General features: G+C 54.1%; 3 protein-coding genes and 2 non-coding genes across 5 annotated transcripts; 3 read left to right on the forward strand and 2 right to left on the reverse strand.

Moving 5' to 3' along the window:
• Nucleotides 1–1,420: 1,420 nt before the first annotated feature.
• Nucleotides 1,421–6,758, reverse strand: LOC129125432 (C-signal-like). Its single transcript, XM_054640871.2, has 6 exons — nucleotides 6,427–6,758; nucleotides 4,153–4,204; nucleotides 3,232–3,422; nucleotides 2,755–2,913; nucleotides 2,374–2,484; nucleotides 1,421–1,689 (listed from the first exon to the last, which is right to left on the reverse strand). The coding sequence occupies exons 1-6, from the start codon at nucleotides 6,571–6,573 to the stop codon at nucleotides 1,576–1,578; spliced, it is 774 nt and encodes a 257-aa protein (XP_054496846.2). The 5' UTR covers nucleotides 6,574–6,758; the 3' UTR covers nucleotides 1,421–1,575.
• A 6,515-nt stretch (nucleotides 6,759–13,273) lies between these two features.
• On the forward strand, nucleotides 13,274–15,609 carry LOC129125473 (C-signal-like). The gene is made up of 6 exons (XM_054640938.2): nucleotides 13,274–13,698; nucleotides 14,056–14,107; nucleotides 14,265–14,452; nucleotides 14,751–14,909; nucleotides 15,004–15,123; nucleotides 15,425–15,609. The coding sequence occupies exons 1-6, from the start codon at nucleotides 13,552–13,554 to the stop codon at nucleotides 15,536–15,538; spliced, it is 780 nt and encodes a 259-aa protein (XP_054496913.1). The 5' UTR covers nucleotides 13,274–13,551; the 3' UTR covers nucleotides 15,539–15,609.
• Nucleotides 15,610–16,829: 1,220 nt separating this feature from the next.
• Nucleotides 16,830–19,042, forward strand: LOC129125475 (C-signal-like). The gene is made up of 6 exons (XM_054640940.2): nucleotides 16,830–16,976; nucleotides 17,333–17,384; nucleotides 17,589–17,776; nucleotides 18,075–18,233; nucleotides 18,591–18,713; nucleotides 18,929–19,042. The coding sequence occupies exons 1-6, from the start codon at nucleotides 16,830–16,832 to the stop codon at nucleotides 19,040–19,042; spliced, it is 783 nt and encodes a 260-aa protein (XP_054496915.2).
• Nucleotides 19,043–20,643: 1,601 nt separating this feature from the next.
• Nucleotides 20,644–20,715, forward strand: TRNAH-GUG (transfer RNA histidin (anticodon GUG)). Its single transcript has one exon. It is a non-coding gene; the product is annotated as a tRNA-His (tRNA).
• A 1,886-nt stretch (nucleotides 20,716–22,601) lies between these two features.
• On the reverse strand, nucleotides 22,602–22,674 carry TRNAK-UUU (transfer RNA lysine (anticodon UUU)). Its single transcript has one exon. It is a non-coding gene; the product is annotated as a tRNA-Lys (tRNA).
• Between the last annotated feature and the right edge of the window lie 564 nt (nucleotides 22,675–23,238).

Consider the following 23,238-nt stretch of genomic DNA (forward strand, 5'->3'; position numbering starts at 1 on the left):
CAGCCTGTGGTGACTGGCTGGGCTCCAGCTGGCTTGTGTGGAGTAACTGGGGCAGGAGAAGCTCTGCCAAGGGGCAGGGAGGGCACTCGGGGGAGGCTTGGCCGTGTCTCTGAGCCAGCACTGGGCTGAGCACAGCAATGCACTGCCAGGATCAGGCCCCTCACCCACGCTCCTGTCCCTCAGCCATTCCTTCCCAGGGATTCCCCTCCTCCTGCTGCCATTGCAGCGCTGATAGGGAGGTGCCCAAGTTGGCACTGACCACTCGTGCCAGAGATATGAGCTGGGAAAGAAAAGAGCAAGCATTGACATGGGAAATCAGGTGGCTGGATCATGTGGAAGAGCCCAGATGGTTCAGAGCTCCCCTGAGGATGAGGCTCCTGAGGTCAGTGTCTCCCTGGCAGGGGGCACCTGTGCAGCAGTGGGTGCCTCATGTGGGTGCTCTGCTGGCAGTGCTGGCTCCTGAGGGCCTTGGAAAGCACAGCACAGGCTTGGAAAAGAGCATTTCAGCCTGGGCATGGGGAACACAGCTCCTCTGGCACAGCCAGGTGGGCATGGCCTCAAGATTCCCAGGAAAGCTCTTGGTGGCAGGCAAGCTGCCACTCCAGAAAGAGGTAAAACCATAGCCCAGACCCAGAGGGATGCTTCAGCTGGTCCTCCAGATGAGAAAGAAAAGGTGGTGGCCTCTGAGGGAAGGAGCAGGGGGTTGCCTGTCCTGCAGGGCAGGTTGCTCTGCCCACCAGAGACCAGGCTTGGTTTTGCAGGAGTCCTGGCTCCTTTTGGCCATGCTCCTTTAAGAGGGGTTCTTTCCAGAAGGGGCAAAGCCCCAATACCACCCCAAAATCCATTTATCTGGGGCAGTTACCACTTCCTGGTCAAATTCCTGCAGTCAAGGGCTGCCCAGCCTACCTTATTAAGGTTCTCAGCTTCTCCATCCCACAGAAGTGCCGTTCCCATGCAGTGATCCCCCATGGGACCAGATTTCCCCCACCCAGGGGTACCATGCCCAGCTGGGGCACCACTGTGGCAAGAGCTCTCTGCCTGGGATTGCAGAACTGGACTGTAGTGCCCAGTCTTCCCATTCCAACCATGAGGCTGCTCCCAAAGACAGCAAGACAGCATGTCCAGCACAAAGTCATCCCAAGAAATCTATGGCAAATACACCATGCTTTGGTGGAAGCATGGCAGAGACCAGGCAGACCTGGGCACACTCTGCAGCCAGGCAGGACAGCAGGAGCTTTGGGTGAGTTACACGTCCCCTTCTGCTCAGAGCAGCTGAAGACAAGGCAGGCAGACTGCTTGGATCACAGGATCATTTAGGTTGAAAAAACATCTCCAAGATCATCAAGTTCAACCATTAATGGCAGGCTATTTTTTGCAGGGGCAAGACAGTCTGAGTAGAGACTCTGCAGCTGGGAGAAGGCACAGGTACTAATTGACTTTATTTATTAGGAAGTTGAAGGCAGGGATCACACTCTGCCCACCCACTGGAGTCCCAGGTAGGTCCCTTGCAGACCACAGAGGGCTGAGCACCCTGAAGTCCCGTGGCGTGGAGTTGCTCACAGGGACAGAGAGCAGTCACCAGGGGATGGCTTTCCCTTCCCAGTTGACCAGAGTCCCACTGTGTTTCTCAGAAAGGATTGGCAGCACAGACAACAACCCCCGCACACTTGTGTCCACTGTCAGGTCAGCCTGCAAAGGGAAGAATGAGACACCACCATCATTCCAGGCCATCCAGCAGCACCCACTTCGCTCATGGGCAGTGACAGCAAGGCTCCCTCCACCCAGAGTGAGCAGAGAGCCATGGGAGCTGGGACAAATCCACTGAGGATGGTTGGGTATCTGCACTGCTGGCTTGGATGGAGGTGGCTTGGGCTGGGAAGCCAGCCACAGGTTTAACCAAACAGGAAGAGATTGCTGCTGCAAATGAGATGCTTTGTGCAGCCTTCTCAAAACCCCAGTGCTGCAGGGACCACCCCCACTGCAAAACATGGATCCTGCAGGATGAGTGGAAACCTTATGGACCTGCAGTTCTTCACGGAATGGGGCACAGGATGGGATGGTGTTGCTCCTCTTCTCCCTGCTCTGTTGGATCCAGGTTCTCTGCATATCTTTCAGGCTGCCCAAAGCCCCTTTTTTCCCCCTGAACAAGCAGCCTGATATGTGCTGATGCTATTTCCCAGACGTCCCAGTATCCACATGTTCTGCGGGGTCCCAACATAGACATGGGCAACTTGGAGCCCAAGAGGCAGCTCATTTCCACGTGGATCCTCCCTCCAGAGAGCCATCTTGGCCACCTGGGCCACCTCCTGGGCAGGTTTGTAGCCTTGGGTACCACCCATGGGTTCCCTGTTGACCTGCTTGGCCAGAACTCACCTCCTGGGTGCCCATGTCTGTTTTCACCCAGCCAGGGTGCAGTGCCACACACAGGATCCCAGCTTCCTTGTAGGTCAGAGCCTGGCACATGGTCAGCATGTTGAGGGCAGCCTGGGTGAGGAAGCAAGCATCATCCATGGGCAGCAAAACCTCTATGAACCAGGTTCCCTACCCATTGCTGCCTCTTGGTGAGAGAGAAAAAGCAATGCCAGGTCTTCAAGAGACAGTGTGTGTTTCCCCTGGGTGGGCATGAAGATGCCCTGGGAACTTGGGGTCTCCCTCCATCTCTCAGTGCCAGGTGTTTCCCTGACATCCAGCCTGGCAAGGGCAGCTCTGACCCCATGGAGCTCAGGAGCTGGGGCAGGTCATGACTCTCCATACCTTGCTGCAGCGGTAGGAGATGACAGGGTGGAAGAAGGAATCAGGTGTTTTCTTGATGGACCCTAAGATGGTGGAGATGTTGATGATGGCTGCCTTGCTGCAACTCAGGCCCTTTTCTTTGCTGTCCTGGGCAGCCTTCTTCAGCAGAGGCAGGAAGGCCTGTAGAGAAACAACCTAGAGGGACACCTGTGCCTCAAGCCAGTCCCACTTACAGCAACTGCAACCCAGGGAGGGTGAGGAAGAACAGCAGGCTGTCAGGAGAGCCCAGCTGTTGCTGCAGTGGCCCTGCCTGCTCCCAATTAGACTTGCACAATTCAGAGAGGCTGCAGAAGGCTTAGGCTTGAAGAGCAGCCCTAGCACTCCCTGGCACAGCCCCCAGAAATTTGGCAAAGCCCTCCAAGATTTCCCTCATGACCACGGACAGCCTGGGACACCCTCAAGTTGGGCCAAATTTCATCCCCAGAGCTTCACCCGTACCTGGGCCATCAGCATTGGCCCCACTGCATTGGTCTTGTAGGTCCTGACCATGTCCTCAGCGTCGACCGTGTCCAGCGAGGCCGTGGGGGTGTAGATGCCGGCGTTGTTTATCAGAAGGTTCAGCCCCATCCCGTTCAGCTTCCCCTCCACCACCTTCGCCGCATCGGTGATAGCCGAGGGGTTTTCCACATCTGCAGAGCGAGAGAACAGTCTGAGAGCCACGGGAGGGGAGGGCGCCGAGGAAATGTGCGCGTTCCGAGCCGCGCGGCCCTTCCATCCACGGGCAGCAGATGGTGCTGCGAAACCAGCTCCGACTCATCCCGATCCTCCCAACACCGCCGCCTCCGCCGCCAGCTGAGGGCATCTGCCAGGAAAAGCCCCAGCGTGGGGGCAAAGCGCTGCTGTGCCTCAGTCCTCAGCATCCACTGCTCCAAAGTCTACGTCTGAGCAATTTCTGGAGACCCCAGGGCAGCCTCCGGAGGGACAAGTCCCCAGGGGAAATGTGCTGGGACCTGCTGTGGGATGGCCCTGCAAGGTCCTTCTGCACCTTCTCAAGATCTGGGCTAATCTTACAGCATTCCCACAGGAGCTGCCTTCCTCCCAAGGCCCTCTTGGTCTTGCCTAAGACTTGGGATCAAGGCAGAGCAGGGATGTGGTCACTCAGCTGGGGGAGCCAGGGGGCTGCCCAGGATGGATCTCAAGAACATTCTGGTCCTGTGGCCATGAGGCAAGGAGGCTCCAGGGAATGGGGTACTGAGGCTGAGAGGGGTCGGGAGAAGCTGGGGTTTTGGCAGCAGGACTTGAAGAAGCCCTGAAGAAGTGGATCCCCATGTACAGCCTGGAGGGAGAGAGGGAAGGAGAAATGGGGCATGCATGGCTGGTAGTCACAAATTTACCAGCTCAGAGGCAGAGCACACATACCCAGCTTTACAAGAACCAGGTTTGGGTGTTTGGATGCCAGATCTCTCAGCTCCTACAAAAAGAGACATGGAAACAATCAGCACGAGGCAAAGGTGATGCCAAGCATCATGCTGGAGTGCCAGCGATGGCCCACCCTGAGGGAAACATCGTCCAGGTGTTACTCAGTGCTTGTGAACAGCTGGAATGGGGACTGGCCTTGGCTCTCAGGCTTCTCCCAGGCTCCACAAAGCAATGTGCCATGTGCTCAGGACATGCCATGGCCATGACTGCTAGATACTGTGGTCACTTTCCCAAAGGGTCATCCACAGCCCAGCCAGAGCCACAGCAAATGATGGGAGCAAAGTGTGAAGGACCAGTTTACCAGGGAAATGATGTGAACTGGCTGGGGACACAGCCAGAAGTGTCTTCCAGAGGCTGCAGGAAATGAGGTGAAAGAGGAATACCTGTGAGTGCCAATATCAGATTTGACCTGTGAGGAAATCACACCTGGATAGGCCAGTCCCAGATCCACTCACTCTGGACTTTATTAATGATTAGTGAATGTAACCACTTTGCACATTTTTATTGGTTGTTTTCACCTCGTGGGGATATTGGGTGGAGTGGGTGAAAAGCTGAAGTCCTGGGAGGAGGACTGTAAATCCTTCAAGTGACCTTACAGCTGGGAATAACACTTGATAAACCATGTAAACAGCAGCCAATGAACCACTAGCACGGATCTTAATAGTACTTGTGTCTCCTCTCTCTCTGTACCTCCCTGTACCTTTGCCTGGTGTTGCAACAGGGATCCCCCCTGGTTATCAAGATAACAGAAATAAATTTACTCTTTGTGTTTTAGCCATCGATTGTTCTGCATGCCTGTGCCAACTCCCACAGTGGAGGATTCAGAAGCTCTTTTCAGCAAGGAAACTTTCTACTTCACAGTTCCTAGCAGCTCTTTGCTCTGAGTCTCCAACTACAGCAGGTTTCAGACAGCAGAAACCGAACCACCTTGTTCAATGTGCCTAAAAGGATTGCTTTTACAAATAAAAACCTCTTCCAAACATGCCCACAGGAGAAATACAAAATGGTGGTTTCTTTTGAGAGGAACATAGAGCAGGAGAGCTGCTGGGACTGGCCACGGTTCACTATCAGTTATCTCTGGGCTCCCTCACCAGACCCTATCTTCCCACATTAGCCCTGGGAAATCATGTTAAATCCATTAATTTGTTTGTGGTGGTCAACAGATATTTCTCCTCTCCTGTTTTTCCCTCAACAGCCCCATACCATCCCAGCAGGAGCTTCCCCCACCCCAACACCTGGTCCAGGCACAAAAGGGCAGGAGAAGTGATGTGGCCTCTGCTGTCTTTGTCCTGTGGTCACAGACTTCAGCAGCACCCTGATGACACTGCTCTCACCCTACCACAGCTGGACAACGCTTAGGGAAGTATCCCCTGGCTGGGAGAGTTGCATGAGGACCACCTTGTAGGAAAACTGGCTCCAGACCAGCCCTGAAAAAAGTCCCTGATCTCATTGCTGCCCTGCAAGAGTCCTGCAAGTCGAGGGAGAAAGAATGGGGCAAAAATAAAAGCCCTGGCCTATCTTTGACCCAGACAGCTTGGGCACCAGCCACAGCAGGAGCTGAGCACCCCCGGGCTGGCAGTAGGGTGGGCTCTCACTGCCCCAGGACTACTCCTGACATGGAATAATGCACACTTGCAAGAAGATGCAACAAACAAATCAGCTGGAGCCAGGATCTATCAGAGAGCAAGTTTCTCCCTATTAGTACTTCAGTGGGACACAGCAAGCAGAGGAAGACGAGCTGGAAGAACAGGGAAGAATTGTGATTCCCTGCACAAGCAACATGTGTCAGTCTCTCCCATTTCAGCAAAGTGGAAAGCAGAGACAGGGGGATCCCACAGACCACCACGTTTGGAAATCCCATGTTCTGAACCTCGGGATTTTGCAGAGAGCAGCGTGCCACAGCAGGACCGGCCCGAGCAGCAGCGCTGCCGCTCGCAGTGCCTCGGGCGCCGAGGCCAGCCCAGCTCGGCCCGTGCCCGGGGGAAAGGGCCAAGCCTTGGCACGGCAGGGCGGGTTCGGGCACACCCAGCACGGCCCGGGGCAGCCCAGCGGCGCGGCCTCAAGGGTGACCCGGCCGATTCTCCGCCGGCTGCACTTCAGGTGACTTTCACAAGGGGCAGGGCACGGTGCGGGCAGCAGAGCCCCGCGCCACAGCGAGCCCTTCAGGCCGGTGACAGGGGCCGAGCGTCACCGCCGCCCCCGGCCCGCACTGACCTGTGCCCGCGGCCCGTCGGGGTCCCGGCAGGTGGCGAAGATCCAGGCGGGGGGTCGCGGCGAGCCCAGCAGCTGCTTCACCAGCTCCAGGCCGATGCCGCGGTTGGAGCCGGTCAGCAGCACCGTGCGCGCCGCCGCCATCGCCATCGCCGCCCGCGGCCCGGCCTGCCTGGCGCCGCCTCCCGAGCCCGCGGGCCGCACCGGACTGCCCCGAGCCCGGGGGACAGCCTGAGGGGGCGGGATTGTGTCTGTCTGTGTGTCTGTGTGTCCGTGTGCCTGCCCACCTAATGTTCACTGCAAACACAACAACCGTGTGTTCATTCCCAGCCCTGGCGCGCCCGAGGGGAGGAGCGCGGGGTCTCGGAGCGAACCGGGGCGGCTGAGGGGATTCTTGCCGAGGGTGGCGCGTGAGGGAGAAAGCCTGGAGCAGGTCTGGGTGGTGTCTGCAGCACCTTTAGCACGCTAATCTTCACCGTGGATAAGACTAAAAAAAAACAACTACAAACCCAACCCAAACTAAACCCGTTTAGCATGAGAAAGTACCAACCCCTTTACAAGCTGTTTTTATTGCCTGCCCATAAATGCGCATGATTTGCCTCTTTCCGTGACCATCAGATGCAATAAATCTGGTAAACAAATAGGCTGTAGCACCCCTCCTATGGAGATGGGCTGAGAGAGTCGGGGTTGCTCAGCCTGGAGATGAGAAGGCTCTGTGGAGCCTTAGAGCCCCTTCCAGCGCCTCAAGGGACTCAAAGAGAGCTGGAGGAGGACTTTGGACAAGGGGGAATGAATGGCTTCAAACTCACACAGGGCAGGGTTAGATCGAGTGTTTGGAAGAAATTCTTCCCTGTGAGAGTGGTGAGGCCCTTCCACATGTTGCTCAGAGAAGCTGTGGCTGCCCCATCCCTTGAAGTGTTCAAGGCCAGGTTGGACAGGGCTTGGAGCAGCCTGAAGGTGTCTCTGCTCATGGCAGAGGGGTTGAATAAAATGGACTTTATGGTTCCTTACCACCCAAACGATTCTGTGATTTGGGCAGTTTGGGCTTGCAGGTGTTTTGAGGGATGTTTCCTCCTTCTTTTTGTTGCTGACCATCAGGTACCTGGTTGAACAGCTGCGCCAAAGGGGTAGCGTAGAGTAAAGCAAGGAAAAGGTTTGCTGGCATCTAGGGATGGGAAAACAGGGCTGGAGGGAAAAGGGAGAACAGAAAAGAGATTATCAGCATCAGCTGGAGGACAGTGTCTGGAGGGGGTCTGCATTTGCCAGCCTGGAGGTGGGTGTTATTGTTTTATTTTTAGCTGTTATATGGACAGCCACATACCCTTTAAAATCCCATTACGGTGAGCACACAACTGGGATTTAAACAGTGAAGTAATGACTGAGCAACTCTGATGTATATAAGGGTTGTTATTTATGTTGCTTATTTTCATCTTTCTTTGACAAACACCACACAAAACATCTCTGATACTGATAAATACATCAGAAACTAAATATTTGTATCAGTCGGGTGATAGCATCAGGTGATTTGTGCTAACTCTATCCTGCTCCATGGTGGTTCAAGTACAGAGGAGCCTCTGCTCCCCAGGTTACTTCAGGACATTAAAATGCTTTTAGACTTTTCTTTTACAGAAGTTGGAATTTAATAAAAGTAAATGTTTGATTATACTAGATATTTGGATGCCCTTCTCTTTTTCCTGCCTTCTGTGCTCAGGCCATTAATTCAGTGACTTCTCAGCAGAAATGCTGCTCTGTCTATGGCAAAGTTTAGCAAATAATGACCAAGGGGTACCAACATTCAGGGTGAACCACAGCCAGGGTTTGGGCACCTGTTCCACACAGATCCTGCATGCTGCAGGCAAATTACATTTATAGCTCTTCCTGAAAAGTGCTTGTTTGAAAAAGCCTCGTAGACAGGCATCTCCTGTGCAGAAACAGTTAAAGTGCAGCCGCAGCTGAGGGCAGGAGGAGCCTGTTCTGAATGCTGATGTGAACCCTGAAAGAAAGGCAGCTCCAAGTAGCATTAACTGAGTACTTTCCGGGCAGGTGTGGGCATTGCTTGACCCGCTTCTGCTCCCCATGAATGAAATAGAGGATTATCCATTCTTTGAAAACCTTGCTAGTTAAATGTTGGGAGGCTTCCAGCAGGTAATGATGAAAAATGCAACCAAAAAAAAAACAGCAACAAGTAATAATAAAGCATAAAAGCCCCAAGGCTTATCCAAGTACTCTAATTTCACTACAACAGGCATTGGGAAACTCACTGCTGCTTGGTAAAGTCTGATATTGGTGAATTTTGGAGCGTTTGAGGGTATAAATCATAGAATCTTAGAATGTTTTGGGTTGAATGGAACCTTAAAGATCATCTAGTTCCATCCCCTCTGCCATGGGCAGGGACATTTTCCACTGTCCCTTAAGACCTCCCTAAGAATACAAAGAAGTATTTGAGTTCACTTAGCTAAAAATCAAAACTAGTAATTCCTGTTATCAGCTCATTGATGCTGTAATTTGATTGAAGTTTCTGCACTGTAAAGAACATGTGGGCACATGTCCTTTGCACTGAGCTGATGGATTCATCCTAAGTGCTGCTTTAAGTTATTCGATTTTAAAAAAATGCAGCTAGAGGAATTAAAGAAAAAATGCTAAGTTGGTTTTTTCCCCCTTCCTTTTTATAAATATGGTTTGAAACCAGAATGAACACCTATGGTAAGTTTAAATTTCTGCTGATAAAATACTAATGCAGCCCCTTTTACTCTACCAATGTCCACAGCTTCTTACAGAACAATATGAGTTTTTGCTGTTCACAGACTGTATTTTTTCTGCTCAGCTGTGTGGGCAGTGGGTCACATCATTTAGGCTGGCATGGCATTTTTGGAGTAGCATGGTGCTCAGCTTTTAACTTCTTTACAGGGAGTAAATTTTGAATAGTCCCTTAAATATTTTTTAATTTAAAAATTATACTCACTCTTTCCTGCTTAAATGTCTTTCCTTAATAAGACTTAATGATTTTTTCAACTGGATTCCCAAATTAACATCTGCATTACCATTTATCTATTCCTATACCTTACTGAGCCTCCTTTTCTCACTTCAATACTTGGATGTCAAACCAAGGCAGTCAGAAGCTGGTCATTTAGCCTGTGCCTTAGTGTTCCTGAGAGGGAGCATATCTGCCACACGTGACAGCCCATCCTCAGCCATCCCTGTTAGCAAATCTAATAGTGGGAAAGAAAATTCATCTTGCTTGGTGTTTCTGAGGTCCCTCTTCATGGCACTGTGCTGAAGCATGACGGATAACCCAGCCACCCATCCCCTTAGAGGATGGGAGAAATGGTCAGTGAGAATCTGCGCTGTCCCCATGGGTCCTGGCAAGGCAGTTCTGTCCCTGTGCTGCCAGCCCTGCTGCACCCAGGTAGCTGAGGCATCTTGGCTGCTGTCACAAGGGGAATATCCCCAAAAAGTGTTTCTGAACCCAGTGTGAGTCCCCAGGCTGGCACAAGGTCAAAACACTGTGACCCAAGGGAGGTTGCATGGACAGTGTGAGCGTTTTAAATCCTCAGTCATAGAATCACAGAATTGTTTGAGTTGCATGGAGCCTTAAGGACCATCTTGTTCCAAGCCCTGCTATGGGCAGGGACACCTTCCACTGGACCAGGTTGCTCAGAGTCTCCCCAACCTGGCCTTGAACATTTCCAGGGATGGGGCAGCCACAGTTTCTCTGTGTAATTTCTGCCAGGGTCTTCCCACCCTCACAGGGAAGAATTTCTTCCAAATACCCAATCTAACCCTGCCCTCTTGTCAGTGTGAAGCCATTCCCCCTGTTCTGTCACTCTGTGCCCTTGTCCCTCTCCATCTCTGATACAATGCAGGTGTAACCTGGATGAGTCTGCTTGGAAAACAGCAAAGCTGTGACAAAGGTGCCATGGGAACTTCACTTGGGAGCTGCAGGTAAGCTCCCCCAGACCCTGCATCCTTTCACAATGGGGTGTCACTACTCATAGAATCATATAATGGAATCACAGAATGGTTTCTGTTGGAAGAGACCTTACACATTACGTAGTTTCAACCCTCCTGCTGTGGGTTTCCAACTCCCTCAGATCACTAATCCTCTTCAGCCCAGAAGAAAAGTAATCAGGGAGGGTGGGTACTGCCCAGCTTCAGTTACAGTGCAGGGTTGGTCTCACCCCACCTCTTCGTGGATGGCTCACTTACCACTATCTATTGATTCTTTAGCAAATGACTAATAGGTGATGACAGACCTGAATGCATTGTGGAGCAAGGGACAAAAAAAAAAAAAAAAGGAGGAAATCAGCGATAAATAGCAGCGAGTTTATTTCTTATTTACAGTAGATTAAATGTACTAAAATTAATTGTGCCACACCCCTGTTCCCCTGGCAGGCAGAGAAAAGCATGTTCCTCCATGTTTCTGTCGGCAGCACTGTCATTGTGCAATCATCTTAGTGACTGAGAGCACACTTGAGCCTCCAGCAACTGAGAGTGGAAAAGGTGTGACTGCCTCTTGGAAAACTGGCTCCAAGTATTCCCAGTGTAGCAATATGAAAACAATCCTTGGGTAAATTTGCAGCAGCCTGGGGCTCGTGGGAGAAGAGCTACAGTGCCCCTGAACTTGGTGTTTGTGAGGCTGTACCTTGAATCCTGTGTTCAGTTTTTGGCCATTCACAGCAAGAAAGACATTGAGGTGCTGGAGTGTGTCCAGGGAAGAGCAAAGGAGCTGGGGAAGGTCCAAAGCACAAGTGTGATGAGGAGCTGATGGGGAGCTGGGAGGGCTCAACCTGGAGAAAAGGAGACTTGGGACCAGGACCGTTATCACTCTCTACAACTCCCTGACAAGGAGGGTGGAGCCAGGTGAGGTCAGGCTCTGCTCCCAAGTAACAAGTTACAGGATGACAGGAAACAGCCTCAAGTTGTGCCAAGGGACGTTTCAATGGGATACTAGGAAAAATTCTTCACAGAAAGGACTTTCAAGCACTGGTACACAGGCTGCCCATGAAAGTGGTGGTGTCACCATCCCAGAAGTGTTTAAAAAATGCATGGTTGTGGCACTTGGGGACGTGGTTTAGTGGTGGAATTGGCATTGTTAGTCTAATTGTTGAAATCAGTGATCTTAGAGGCCTTTTCCAACCTAAATGATTCCATAATTCTGAGGACTTAAATGCTCAGCTTAAGATTTAGACCGTGCAAGAACATTTCAGAGCAAAGGAAGCACCTGAATCCCCTCTTAGGAGCTGGACCAAGATCCTCCTTCATTGGCTTGGGGAAAGCAGCAGCCCTTGTGATGAGACTGGGCTGCAAGGCAGTGAGACTGGTTTCTTTCCCCTCTGCCTCTTCGTGCCAGGCTGGACTTAGACTCCTGGTGAAGCAGTGCTTGTTTAAACTCTAATAATCAATAATGCAGCCTATGGCCCCACAGCAAAGTCAACATGACAAAGTTACAGCTCCAAAACAGTGGAAGGCTACTCAAATGAGGCGACACAGCAAAAATAGGAGACTTAAAATGTTAATTGTTTGCTTTCTGATGCTACCTGCTTCTGAGTCACTGTGGAGGTTTCAAACAGGCTGTGGGTGATGGCCTTGTCCTCCATGTAGAGGAAGAAAACCATGGAAGTCTGTTTGGCGGATTTGAGCTCTGGTGCATCTGTTGGCAAGTATAGTTGAGGTCTGTAATCATTGAAAAGGAAATACTGAAATGATCTATGGAGCCTGAATGCCAGTCCAGCCATCTGGGAGATCCTCAGTGAGAGATCAGTCTGAGATACTGAAAGGCCCAAAGCTTTGCACTGCTGGTAAGTGGTAGGAATGCACAAGGGAAAAGAAGTGTCTCAATCCAATATGGAAAATTCAAAAAGTAGACAGATCCAATTGACCAAGGAAACAAAGTGGGAAAAAAAAATTAATTGCATGGAACTTAAGGAGAGGCTCAGACTTGGCAGAGAGAAGATATGGGATCAGCTCACTATGGAAGATGCCAGTATGCACCTTCCCAAATGGGTTTGGGGACGGTACCCTGTACAGGTGCTCCCAGGTCTGAGCAGAAAAGGACCTGCTTATCTCACAGTGTCTGCCAGCTGAGCCCCAGAAAACAGACTGGAGTGGGCAGGAGGAAATCAGCTGCTGCCAGAGCATGGAGACACTCTTGGCATTGCCACTGGGGGAAGCTGTTCTGGTTAAACCTGCTGCCAAAATATTCTGGGGCACAAGATGACGTGAGCAGCCTGTGCAATGGCTCTGGGACTCAATGCAGGAGGACAAGGGGTTGGCAAGAGGTTTCTGGGAGTGGGTCTTCATTTACAGTGGGGCAGGAACACATGGTGTACACACACACCTGATCCAGCCTTGCAGTCTTGTAATGCATCACTTGAGGTACTGACCAGCACTGGGCTCCACTGGTGGTAGCACAGAACAGTCAGTGCCTCATGGCAGTAGTTGAGGTGGAGAATAGGCTTTGAGCAGGGCATTTCCTTTGCAGGTAAATGTCCCAGGTGCCTGAGTCCTCTGTGTCTCTGATCAAAGGGACAGTTCAGCTTAGGACAGCACCCCAGGGGATGAGGCACATGACCTGCAGCATGGTGCTGAGCCAGCCATGCAGGTCCCCACCCTCCTGCCAGGACACCACGCTGGTTTGCTCTCCCACTCCACAGGTCTTTGGCTCCACAATGAGGGAGAGGTGATTGTCTTGGAAAAAGCAGGAACAAGGCAGAGAACATTTGCTTAGGGTCACCTGAGGCACAGCTTGGTACAATGTGCAAAGACCATCAAGCCCACAGGATGCTTGTGAACGTGTCAAGCCCACCTGAGCCATGGAGCTTCCCAGATCAACCCACATGTTGCTGCCTCCCTCTTCACCCACAACAGCCCCACCTGGCTTATGGTATCAGGTTACCCTGAAAGGAATGCATAATTTTCCTGGAAAAACCAAGTGATTTTGCTGATAGGTAACAAGGATTGGTCCCCAGCCAGGACATATGTCCTGGAGCTCAAAGAGCTGGAGCAGTTACTCCTCCCAGAGAGAAGCCACCATTAGAGCAATCTGTGAGTGGGTGGGGTGGGGCATGCTAAAAGGAAATATTAGAGAGCTGTGTAAACAGTGCAAGCTGGAGTGAAGAGAGAAGCAACATGGCAGGGCTTTGTGTCAGCTCTGTTCTGGTGACTGGGGCCAACCGGGGACTCGGCCTGGGGTTTGTCCAGCATTTCCTGAGGATGCCAAAACCACCTCAGTGGATCTTTGCAACCTGTCGGGACCCCAAGGGACAGAGAGCACAGGTGAGGCTGGGCAGGAGGCAGGGGCTGTGCTGGGGGATGGGAGCACTCGGTGCCAGGGGGAGATTGGAACAGGGCTGGTGCTTGCAAGGGGCTGGAGCTTCAGCTGGGCACCTGTGGCACAGGGCAGATGGGCTGAGACAACATGGGAGCAGCTGTGCATGGAGGGGATACGTGGTGTGTTCAGGAGCTGTGGAGTGTTCCCCCTGTATCAGGATCAGGGCAGCTGGAGGAGGGTGCTGGGCACTTGGTGGTGCAGGGATGGAACTGGAGGGACACGGGCTTTGGCTGGCTTAGCAGGGTGAGCCTTGGTAATGCTGTTCCAGCCTGTTGGTACCAAAGTCGTCACCCCTCTTGCAGGACCTACAGAATTTGGCCTCCAAACATCCCAACCTGGTCATCATCGCTCTTGGTAGGTTCTCTCTTGGCCCAGTTCCTCTGGTGAATGCTTGGGCACAGCCCTGGGAGCTTCACACAGGAGGCAGGCTTGGGGGGGCACTTCCTTTGGGGGACACAGGGGACCCCAAACCACCATAGGGTCACTGAGCTCCAGTGTACTGGCTCTGCAGAAATTGCCGATCCTGCCAGCATCAAGGCGGCTGCAGCCAAGGTTGAGGAGCGCCTGGGGAGCTCTGGGCTGAACCTCCTCATCAACAATGCTGGAATGGTCAAGCCTAAGATGCTTGAGGCTGAAACATTGGAGGACATGACTGAGACTTACACCACCAACACGGTTGGACCCCTGCTGATGGGCCAGGTGAGTCCCCAGCACTACAGCACAGCTCCAGAAGGATCCCTTCCCCTGTGCTCAAACTGAACATGACAGAGGGAGTGAAGGGCCAGTGGGAGGGGCTCCTGTCAGTGCTCTGGTGCCCTGATGGGCTCTCAGTTAATGAGAAGCTCATGGAGCTATGGGCTGGAGCTCAGGAGCTGGAGCCTGGCAGGGAAGAGGAGGGAGGATGCTCCCCCAGTGCTGGTGTCAATGTTGCCCACTGTGGAAGGAGCTTCTCCCCTGCCTGTCCATGTGTGCTCCTGTCCCCTCTGTCTCCTCACAGGCCTTTCTGCCCTTGCTGAAGAAGGCTGCCCAGGGGAGCCCAGGCTCAGGGCTGAGCTGCAGCAAGGCTGCCATCATCAACATATCCAGCATTGGTGGCTCCATCGCTTCTGCCTTTGGCTGGGAGTTGATGCAAGTCACCTCGTACCGCTGCAGCAAGGTGCTGTCACACCTTTGCTTTCCCTGCCCAGCTGTGGGTTCCCTTGCAGCCCCCCTTCCCCTCTCACCACGGTCCCTGCATTGTCTCCCCTCAGGCTGCTCTGAACATGCTGAGCAAGTGCCAGTCCCTGGCGTACAAGGAGCACGGCATCCTCTGCGTCGCTCTCCACCCCGGCTGGGTGCAAACTGACTTGGGCAGCTCTGCCGGAGGCGTGGTAGGAATTCCCCCGGGGCGGGTCCATCAGAGCTTCTGTGCTGGTTTTGCATCCGTGGGAGTTGCTATCCTGAGCCCCTGTCCATGGCCTCCCTGCCTGCCCAATCCCTGCTGGGGCAGCTCCCGCTGTCCTGGTCCTGGGTGCTGGGTGTCCCCATGCCCTCAGTTCTCGTCTCAGTCCCTCCCCCTGGGGTTTTCAGCTTTCCCTTTGCCCTGGAGCAGCTCTTTCCCCTGGCTCCAGCTGCTCCAGGGCCTTCAGCCAGGCCTTGGGCATGGGCTGCATCTCCCCCTGTGCCCCACAGCCCCCAGTGACAGTGGATGACAGCGTGCAAGGGATGCTGAAGGTCCTCTCCTCCCTCTCTGAGAAGGACACCGGCACCTTCCTGGACTGGGAAGGCAACGTCGTCCCCTGGTGAGGCACCACTGCAGGATCCTGGCAGCCAAGAGGTCCCTTTGGCACTGCTCCCACCTCCCCCACATCCTCAATAAACTCCTGCTGAGACCTCCAGCTCTGTTGTGCAGTGCCAGCTCATGGGGTGACCCTTTCCAGATATCCCACTCCTGCACTGGGGATTGGTGGTGCCCGCAGCTGCCCCAACCCATGGCTGTCACTGGCATCCCCATGAGTTCCAGCCAGCAGGTGCCATGGCACCGTGACTGCCCTCTGGAGACCTCCCCTCCAGGAGGCACTGGAGGGAAGACTGGCTGTGGAGAAAGAGCATAGAGGCATCAGCTGCCAGAATTTACAGACGTGGAGGATGCAAGGGGACCACAGGGGGATTGGGAAAGGAGAGAGAAGTTGCTTCCCAAGCCTTTTTCTTCTTGAAGCTCCACAGCCAAGCACCACAGCCCCATGTCCTGGGCAGCCTGAAAGAGGCACAGCCCTGCTAGCATAAGCCAGGGAGTGGGTGGGCAGGAGAGGAGACATTTCCCAGGCAGGAGAGGAGACACTTCCTAGGCAGAAAATGCCTGTGAAGATGAGAAATGGGACTCAGTCCTGGGACAAAGCGTCTGAACAACCCTCCTGGAAGGTTCAGTCCTGACTGCTGCTGTCCCAGTCTCTGCTTCCACCTGGGAGAACCAGGCAGGGGGTGGGTGGCTGGGCCAGCAGCTGGTGATGTGCTGGCCATGCAGGTACCCATCCTTCTGCCAGGAGACTGGATCCTCTGGGTGTGCTTCCCTGCATGGGAGCCTTGTTTCACTTGACAATCAGGGAATGGGCATTGGCTTGGAGGAGGCCAGCTCAAGGCAGAGAGTGTCTGCTCGTGGCTGAGTGAGGAATGTCCTGGCCCCGGGGATCAGGGCAGGGGGATGAGATCAGCCTGTTCCCAGTGCTGTGTGGGTCTGATGCAGAAAGCCCTTCTTGTGAAGGTCTCAAGCCCATGTGAGCCCTGGAGCTTTCCACATCCCTTCCACATGCTGCTCCTTCCCTCCTCAACCACAACATCCTCTCCTGGCTTGTGGCACTAGATTTCCTGAGAACAGCAGAATTTTGCCTGAAACCGCCAAGGGTTTTTGCCCTTTAGAAACAAGGACTGGCTCCCAGCCGGGATCAATGGCCTGGAGTTTGAAGGGCAGGTGAGGTTGCTTCTCCTGGATCCAAGGGTTGGTGTAAATCCTGAGTGGGTGGAGTGTCTGTAGAAAATGTTAAAGGAACTAGTAGAGAGTAGAGCAAACAGAGAGCTGGAGCAGAGGAGGACAAGCAGCATGGCAGAGCTCCACGTCCACTCTGTTCTGGTGACTGGGGCCAACCGAGGCATCGGCCTGGGGTTTGTCCAGCATTTCCTGAGGATGCCAAACCCACCACAGTGGATCTTTGCAACCTGTCGGGACCCCAAGGGACAGAGAGCACAGGTGAGGCTGGGCGGGAGGAAGAGGCTGTGCTGGGGGATGGGAGCACTCGGTGCCAGGGGGAGATTGGAACAGGGCTGGTGCTTGCAAGGGGCTGGAGCTTCAGCTGGGCACCTGTGGCACAGGGCAGATGGGCTGAGACAACATGGGAGCAGCTGTGCATGGGATGCATGGAAGGAACAGTGCTGCTTGGTCATGGAATCCTCCCCATCCATTGGGTTCAGGGCAGCTGGAGCATAGTGAGGATCCACGGTAGTGCAGGGATGGAGCCAGAGCAATGTGGGCTTTAGCTGGGAAAGGCTGAGCCTCTGCACAGCCCCTCCAGCCTCTCCATGCCTACACAGTGCCCTCTCTTTCAGGAGTTACAGAATTTGGCCTCCAAGCACCCCAACATCATCATCATCCCGCTCGGTAGGTGCCCCGAGGTGCGGATCCTTTGCCCCAGTTCCTCTGGCAAGTGCCCAGGCTGGGCACGCCCTGGGAGCCCCGTGCTGGGAGGGAGCTGTGCCATGGGCTGGTGCCTGCAGGGCCATCGGGCACTGCCACCTCTGGGGGAACAGAGGGGACTCCAGCATGGGGACACAGGCTCTGACCTCCCCTGTGTTTGCTCTGCAGAAGTCTCTGACCCTGCCAGCATCAAGGCGGCTGCAGCCAAGGTTGGGGAGCACCTGGGGGGCTCTGGGCTGAACCTCCTCATCAACAATGCTGGAATTGCAAAGCCATGCTCCCTTGATAATGAGACACCGGAGAATATGATGCAGGTTTACACCACCAACACGGTTGGACCCCTGCTGATGGGCCAGGTGAGTCCCCAGCACTACAGCACAGCTCCAGAAGGATCCCTTCCCCTGTGCTCAAACTGAACATGACAGAGGGAGTGAAGGGCCAGTGGGAGGGGCTCCTGTCAGTGCTCTGGTGCCCTGATGGGCTCTCAGTTAATGAGAAGCTCATGGAGCTATGGGCTGGAGCTCAGGAGCTGGAGCCTGGCAGGGAAGAGGAGGGAGGATGCTCCCCCAGTGCTGGTGTCAATGTTGCCCACTGTGGAAGGAGCTTCTCCCCTGCCTGTCCATGTGTGCTCCTGTCCCCTCTGTCTCCTCACAGGCCTTTCTGCCCTTGCTGAAGAAGGCTGCCCAGGGGAGCCCAGGCTCAGGGCTGAGCTGCAGCAAGGCTGCCATCATCAACATATCCAGCATTGCCGGCTCCATTGAGGAGATGTTTGTGTGGGAGTTTGGACAAGTTGTCTCGTACCGCTGCAGCAAGGTACTGCCAGATTTTGCTGGGGGTGGGCTCAGACATTTTCCCCTCCGAATTATCACACTGCCTTGCAACCTGCCCCTCAGTCTGTGCCCCTCTCTATGCTATGTCTGAGGTGCTGCCAGTCCCTGGGTGCCTATCACAGCTCAGTTATGTGCCTGGCCCTAGGTCCTACCTCTGAGAGACATGATACAGTGGGACTTCATCTGGGCTGGGCATCCACACAGGGATAGTGAGGGAGCATCTTGTATCCCAGGAAGTGGCCCCCTCTGCCCAATCCCTGCCCCAGCTGTGGGGTCTGCACATGTCCCCTTTGCAGCCCCCTTCCCCTCCCAGCACCGTCCCTGCATTGTCTCCCCTCAGGCTGCTCTGAACATGCTGAGCAAGTGCCAGTCCCTGGCGTACAAGGAGCACGGCATCCTCTGCGTCGCTCTCCACCCCGGCTGGGTGCAGACCGACATGGGGGGTGGAGGAGGATCATACAAGGTAAGAGATCTCCTGTCCATGGTCTGGGAGAGCCTCATCATTTAGGAATGCAGAATTTGCTGGGGTCTCATGCTGGGCTGTGTGAGAGCTCCTGGGCAGGTACCCTGGAGCCACAGGAGGGAGGGAGGTGAGGACTGGGAATGCTTCTTGCCCAGAGCAATGATGTGTGTCAGGGCAGACCCCTGAGCACTGAGCTGTTTCTCTCTGCCCCACAGCCTCCCCTGACAGTGGATGACAGCGTGCAAGGGATGCTGAAGGTGCTGTCCTCCATCTCTGAGAAGGAGACTGGGGCCTTCCTGGACTGGGAAGGGAAGGTCGTGCCCTGGTGAGATGCTGATTCAGGGTTCCAACTGTGAGGACGTTTGCTGCCTGCACCATGTTGTACCTGTCCCTTAGTAAATGAGTTTCCACAAACAATTAGCACTGTGTGTGAGTCTCCTCCCCTTGATCTTCTATTAACCATCACTGAGAATCCTCACTGGTGCTTTGAAAGCTCCTCTCAGTTATTTCCGCATATCACTGAGTTGGGTTGGTCTGAGCATTTGTTCTTGTCTAACTGGGCGCCTGGACACCATCCTGATAGGAATTTGTCCCTGGGCTTGTCCCAGAGGTCTCCCTCAGAGTGGCAGCACCACCTTACAATGACTCAGGCACTCCTCCCAGTGATTCATTTCTCATTTTCCTGTTCAAAGTCCAAGAAGAGCCCTGCTCATTATCAGCTCCTCTACCACATAGGTCAGGAAGACAAAACCTGATGTGATCTTCCTTGCCTTGCTTATGCCCTGCTGTGTTCCTCCAGCAGGGATCAAGGTACTTAAAAACACTCATGAAGACCAGGGCCTCAAATGGGAAATCTCAAGTGCAGTCTTGAGCCCTCTCAGGGATGGAAACCTATTCTGTGTTCCTCTTAAATCCTGTCTGTACCTCTCTTCCTGGCAGGTCTGCTCCCTGCTGCGAGCTGGTGTGTGGAGGCAGGATAGGCTCCTGGTGTTGTGTACATTTCCATGGGGCACACGTGGCACTGGAGGCTCCAGTGATGAGCAGAGGTGCCCACAGGTTCTCTGGGGCTCACCACGGGGCTGATGGAGTGGGGTATGGGACCAGATGGGCACGTGGGGCCTTGGGGTCCATAGGGACTCCGGGGATCCCCCACTGTGTGTCCTGTGGTGCATGGAGGGGTGGGGAGGAGCAGGGACATGGTTCCCACAGGCTGTGGGCTGCCTTGGGTGTGGAGCAGGGAGCTCTCACCCCCACAGAATCCTTTCTTCACCACCAGCACTGAGCCCAAGCTGCACCAGGGCCAGGAACAGGAAATGCAGCTCTGGAGTGACCAAAGTACAATTCTGAAGGCATGAAATTGGGGGGCAAACATGGAGAAGGATCATGATCAGGCAGGAGGTGGCAGTGGGACCCTGGGGATGATGGATGATGGGGATCAGGGACACTCTGGGTTACCCAGACCTCCCTGACTGTATCCTTCCCACAGCACCAATCAGCTCCCCATGGAGATCATTGTGCCATTTGTTGAATTTTTAACTGAGTCCCCTCAAATTTGTCGTATCGCACAGGATGCTAAAATTAATTCATTAATTCCTCACCTCTTGTACCACTTACATTTAGCTGAAATTATTATAACCCTGAATTTGGCTGTATTATAGGATGATGACCCCACTGCCTGAGGCCCCTTGCAGCAGTCTCATGTCCTGGGTGCCACCCCAGCTCTGCTCGCGTTCTGCACAACTCAGGGCCCCGTTCCACACTGCCAAGGCTCTGAGCAGCAGCCTCCAAATCCACCCGCACCCTCCTCAATTAAACAGGATTTGCTGGCCAGGCGGTGCTGGGTGTCGGTGCCAGGGAAGGGGACAGTGTGGGGACAGTGCCTGCCGTGCTGCCGATATGTGGCACGCCCGGCGGGTGGCAGGGCTCCTGTGCTGTGATCGTATAGTGGTCAGTACTCTGCGTTGTGGCCGCAGCAACCTCGGTTCGAATCCGAGTCACAGCAACTTTTGTCCCCAGCCGGGAGGGAGGGAGCTCTGAGGGGTTTGGAAAGATGTCGAGCCCCGGAGGGGACCACAAGTTTGGGTGGTCCGAGAGTGACCAGATTGACACCGACAATGATTTCCCCACCTCCAGTCGCTGTGCAGGGTCTCTCCAGTGAGGCTGCAGTGGCACTTCTGGGAAAGCATTCCAGCTTCTCTGTTTTCCAGGCAAACTTGAGAATTTAGGGGAATATGCCCAACGTTCCACTTCCTCAGAGTTTTGCAGAAAGAGGACCAGAAGATGCTGTGGGGGCCCTGCAGAGTGAGGAGGTGGGAGGCAGCGGCTTGCTCAGCTCCCGGCCCCCTGGGCATGAAGGACCTGCCACGGCAGAAGGCAGATAACCAGATTCAAGTCCTGCTGCTGGCACTCCCCGCTCCAGGGGAGCAGAATTGTGGTTGAAGGATCTCCAGGGATGCTTTCACAGCAGAGGCAAAACCCACCCAGAGCTGAGGGGTGACCCTGTGAGGGTTTGGGAACTCGAGGTCTCACGGGCACCAAGAAGCAGATGGAGATCTCTGGGCGCACCAGGAGATGCCTCAGCCTGGGGAAGCCTCTCCAACTGTTGCCTTTACCCCTTGGAGCCTTGATGGAGTCACCCCGTTTGCTTGGACGTGGTGCCCTCTCCTGACAGCCGCGCAGAACTCGCTCTGGTCGGCAGCTTTCGGAGGAGGAGCGACACGAGGTGTGGCCCAGGCTGGTGGCGGGGAAGGCACCACCCCAGCAGTGGGACCCAGCTCACTCTGGGGGCATCTGAGAGCAGCCGGAGGCTGCAGCTCTCAGGCAGAGGGGCTCAGGAGTCTGCAGGGCTAGTGCTTGGGAAAAAGGGAGGGTGGATTCTTTTTCTAGCACAAAATAGATTTATTTTCTTTTGTATCTTATCCAGAGCAAGAAATGGAAAAAAAATCATTGCACATTTACTTTTAGGATTTACAGTTTATAGGGCACTTACTTGCACAACTTCATACTCCTCCAACATTCATTTACTGAAAATACATATCTCTCTTAGGGAAAACTCAAAAAGCATTTTTTCTGTTCTAAAGATAAAACAGGAGGAAGAGAAGGCAAACATCTGGAGAAGCTGCCCATTAGCAGCAGCAGTGCCTGCCCCACTTTTACCCAGCTGAGCAGCAGAAACACAAGGAAATACATAACTTCTCATTCCTCTTTATTTTAAACTTACCTGAAAAAATAATTTACTGTGCTTGAACAACTGATGTATGTTCAGGCTGAAAAACATTAAAAAAATTTTACATAGGACAGGGGATATTTTTCATCCAAAATTGTTTGATATTCTGTTAAAAGAATTTCTATTTTGCAAAAATATCCTGAAGTGTCCCCACACCTATAGGGCAGTTCAGGTCCTGGCTGAGGCAGTGTGGTGGCCCCACAGGTCACTGCAGCCTCTGCTCTCACATGAGCTGCATTCCCTTAAAGTGATGCAGGGCTCTGCTGGGAAACCTCCGCTTATCGCCCTCCAGTGAAAAGGTTCTTCTGACCCTTTCAGGGTTCAGCTGGAGCCTCCTGTGTTCCAGTGTGTGCCCATGGCCTCTGGCACTGAGCACCACTGAACAGAGCCTGGCTGCCCTCCCAGGAGAGATGCTCCAGTCCCTTCAGTATCTTCACGGAGGTTGTCACGCAGAAAAAAATAGTTGCCAGCAGGAACCTTTAAGAACTCTGCCTGAAGTCACTTGGGGCACCCGAGCACCCTTCACTAAAGGAAAGGAGGATGCGGAAACCACAATTCCCAACTTCTCCCCTGCATCAGTTGCCCCCGACGGGACGGGACCGTCCTGTTCTGGTAGGAAGAGGCGCCGGTCCTACCCCAGGGCTCCTAAAGGATAAAGCCACCGCCTGAACAGGGGCTTGAACCCTGGACCCTCAGATTAAAAGTCTGATGCTCTCCCAACTGAGCTATCCAGGCTCACATTGTGACTCCCAGGTGGTCTGTGACAGCTGGGGCAGGACCCCGCTTTCCTCAGCATTGCAAGGACAACGTGGGCGCCCACTCTGGTATTCCCCACTCCCACGCCGCCCCAACCAGGCTGCCAGCGCAGGCCCGATGAACGCCCGGCTTCTGGCATCTCCCTGGGCGCTCAGCAGGCACAGGACGCGCCCTGCGAAGGCGCCGCTGCCGCAGGGATGCGCAGCACGACACGAGCGGATGCTGCGGCAGCGGCTCTGCGGCCTCCGCCGCTCCCGGAGGGAGCCAGGACGGCCCCGCCGCGGCCACGAGCACCAGCGCTGGCCGGGGCCGAGCGGGGCTCCGGCCTCTGCTCTGCTCTGCCTGCAGCAGCCTCGGCTCCAACCCCAGTCCCGGCCGCGCTTCCGCAGGAGCCGCCTTCAAGCACAAGGGACGGGGAGGCTGCGCCCTTGGGTCACCGAGACACAGAGCCCCTGCGGGCACCTACAGCTGCCACCACACATATTCTACTGCCCTTCCTCCCCATCCTTCAGGAGGGGACCCTCTGCCCCACGGGGAGCCCAC

Source organism: Agelaius phoeniceus, chromosome 12 (genome assembly GCF_051311805.1).
Source record: "Agelaius phoeniceus isolate bAgePho1 chromosome 12, bAgePho1.hap1, whole genome shotgun sequence".
Lineage (NCBI taxonomy): Eukaryota > Metazoa > Chordata > Aves > Passeriformes > Icteridae > Agelaius > Agelaius phoeniceus.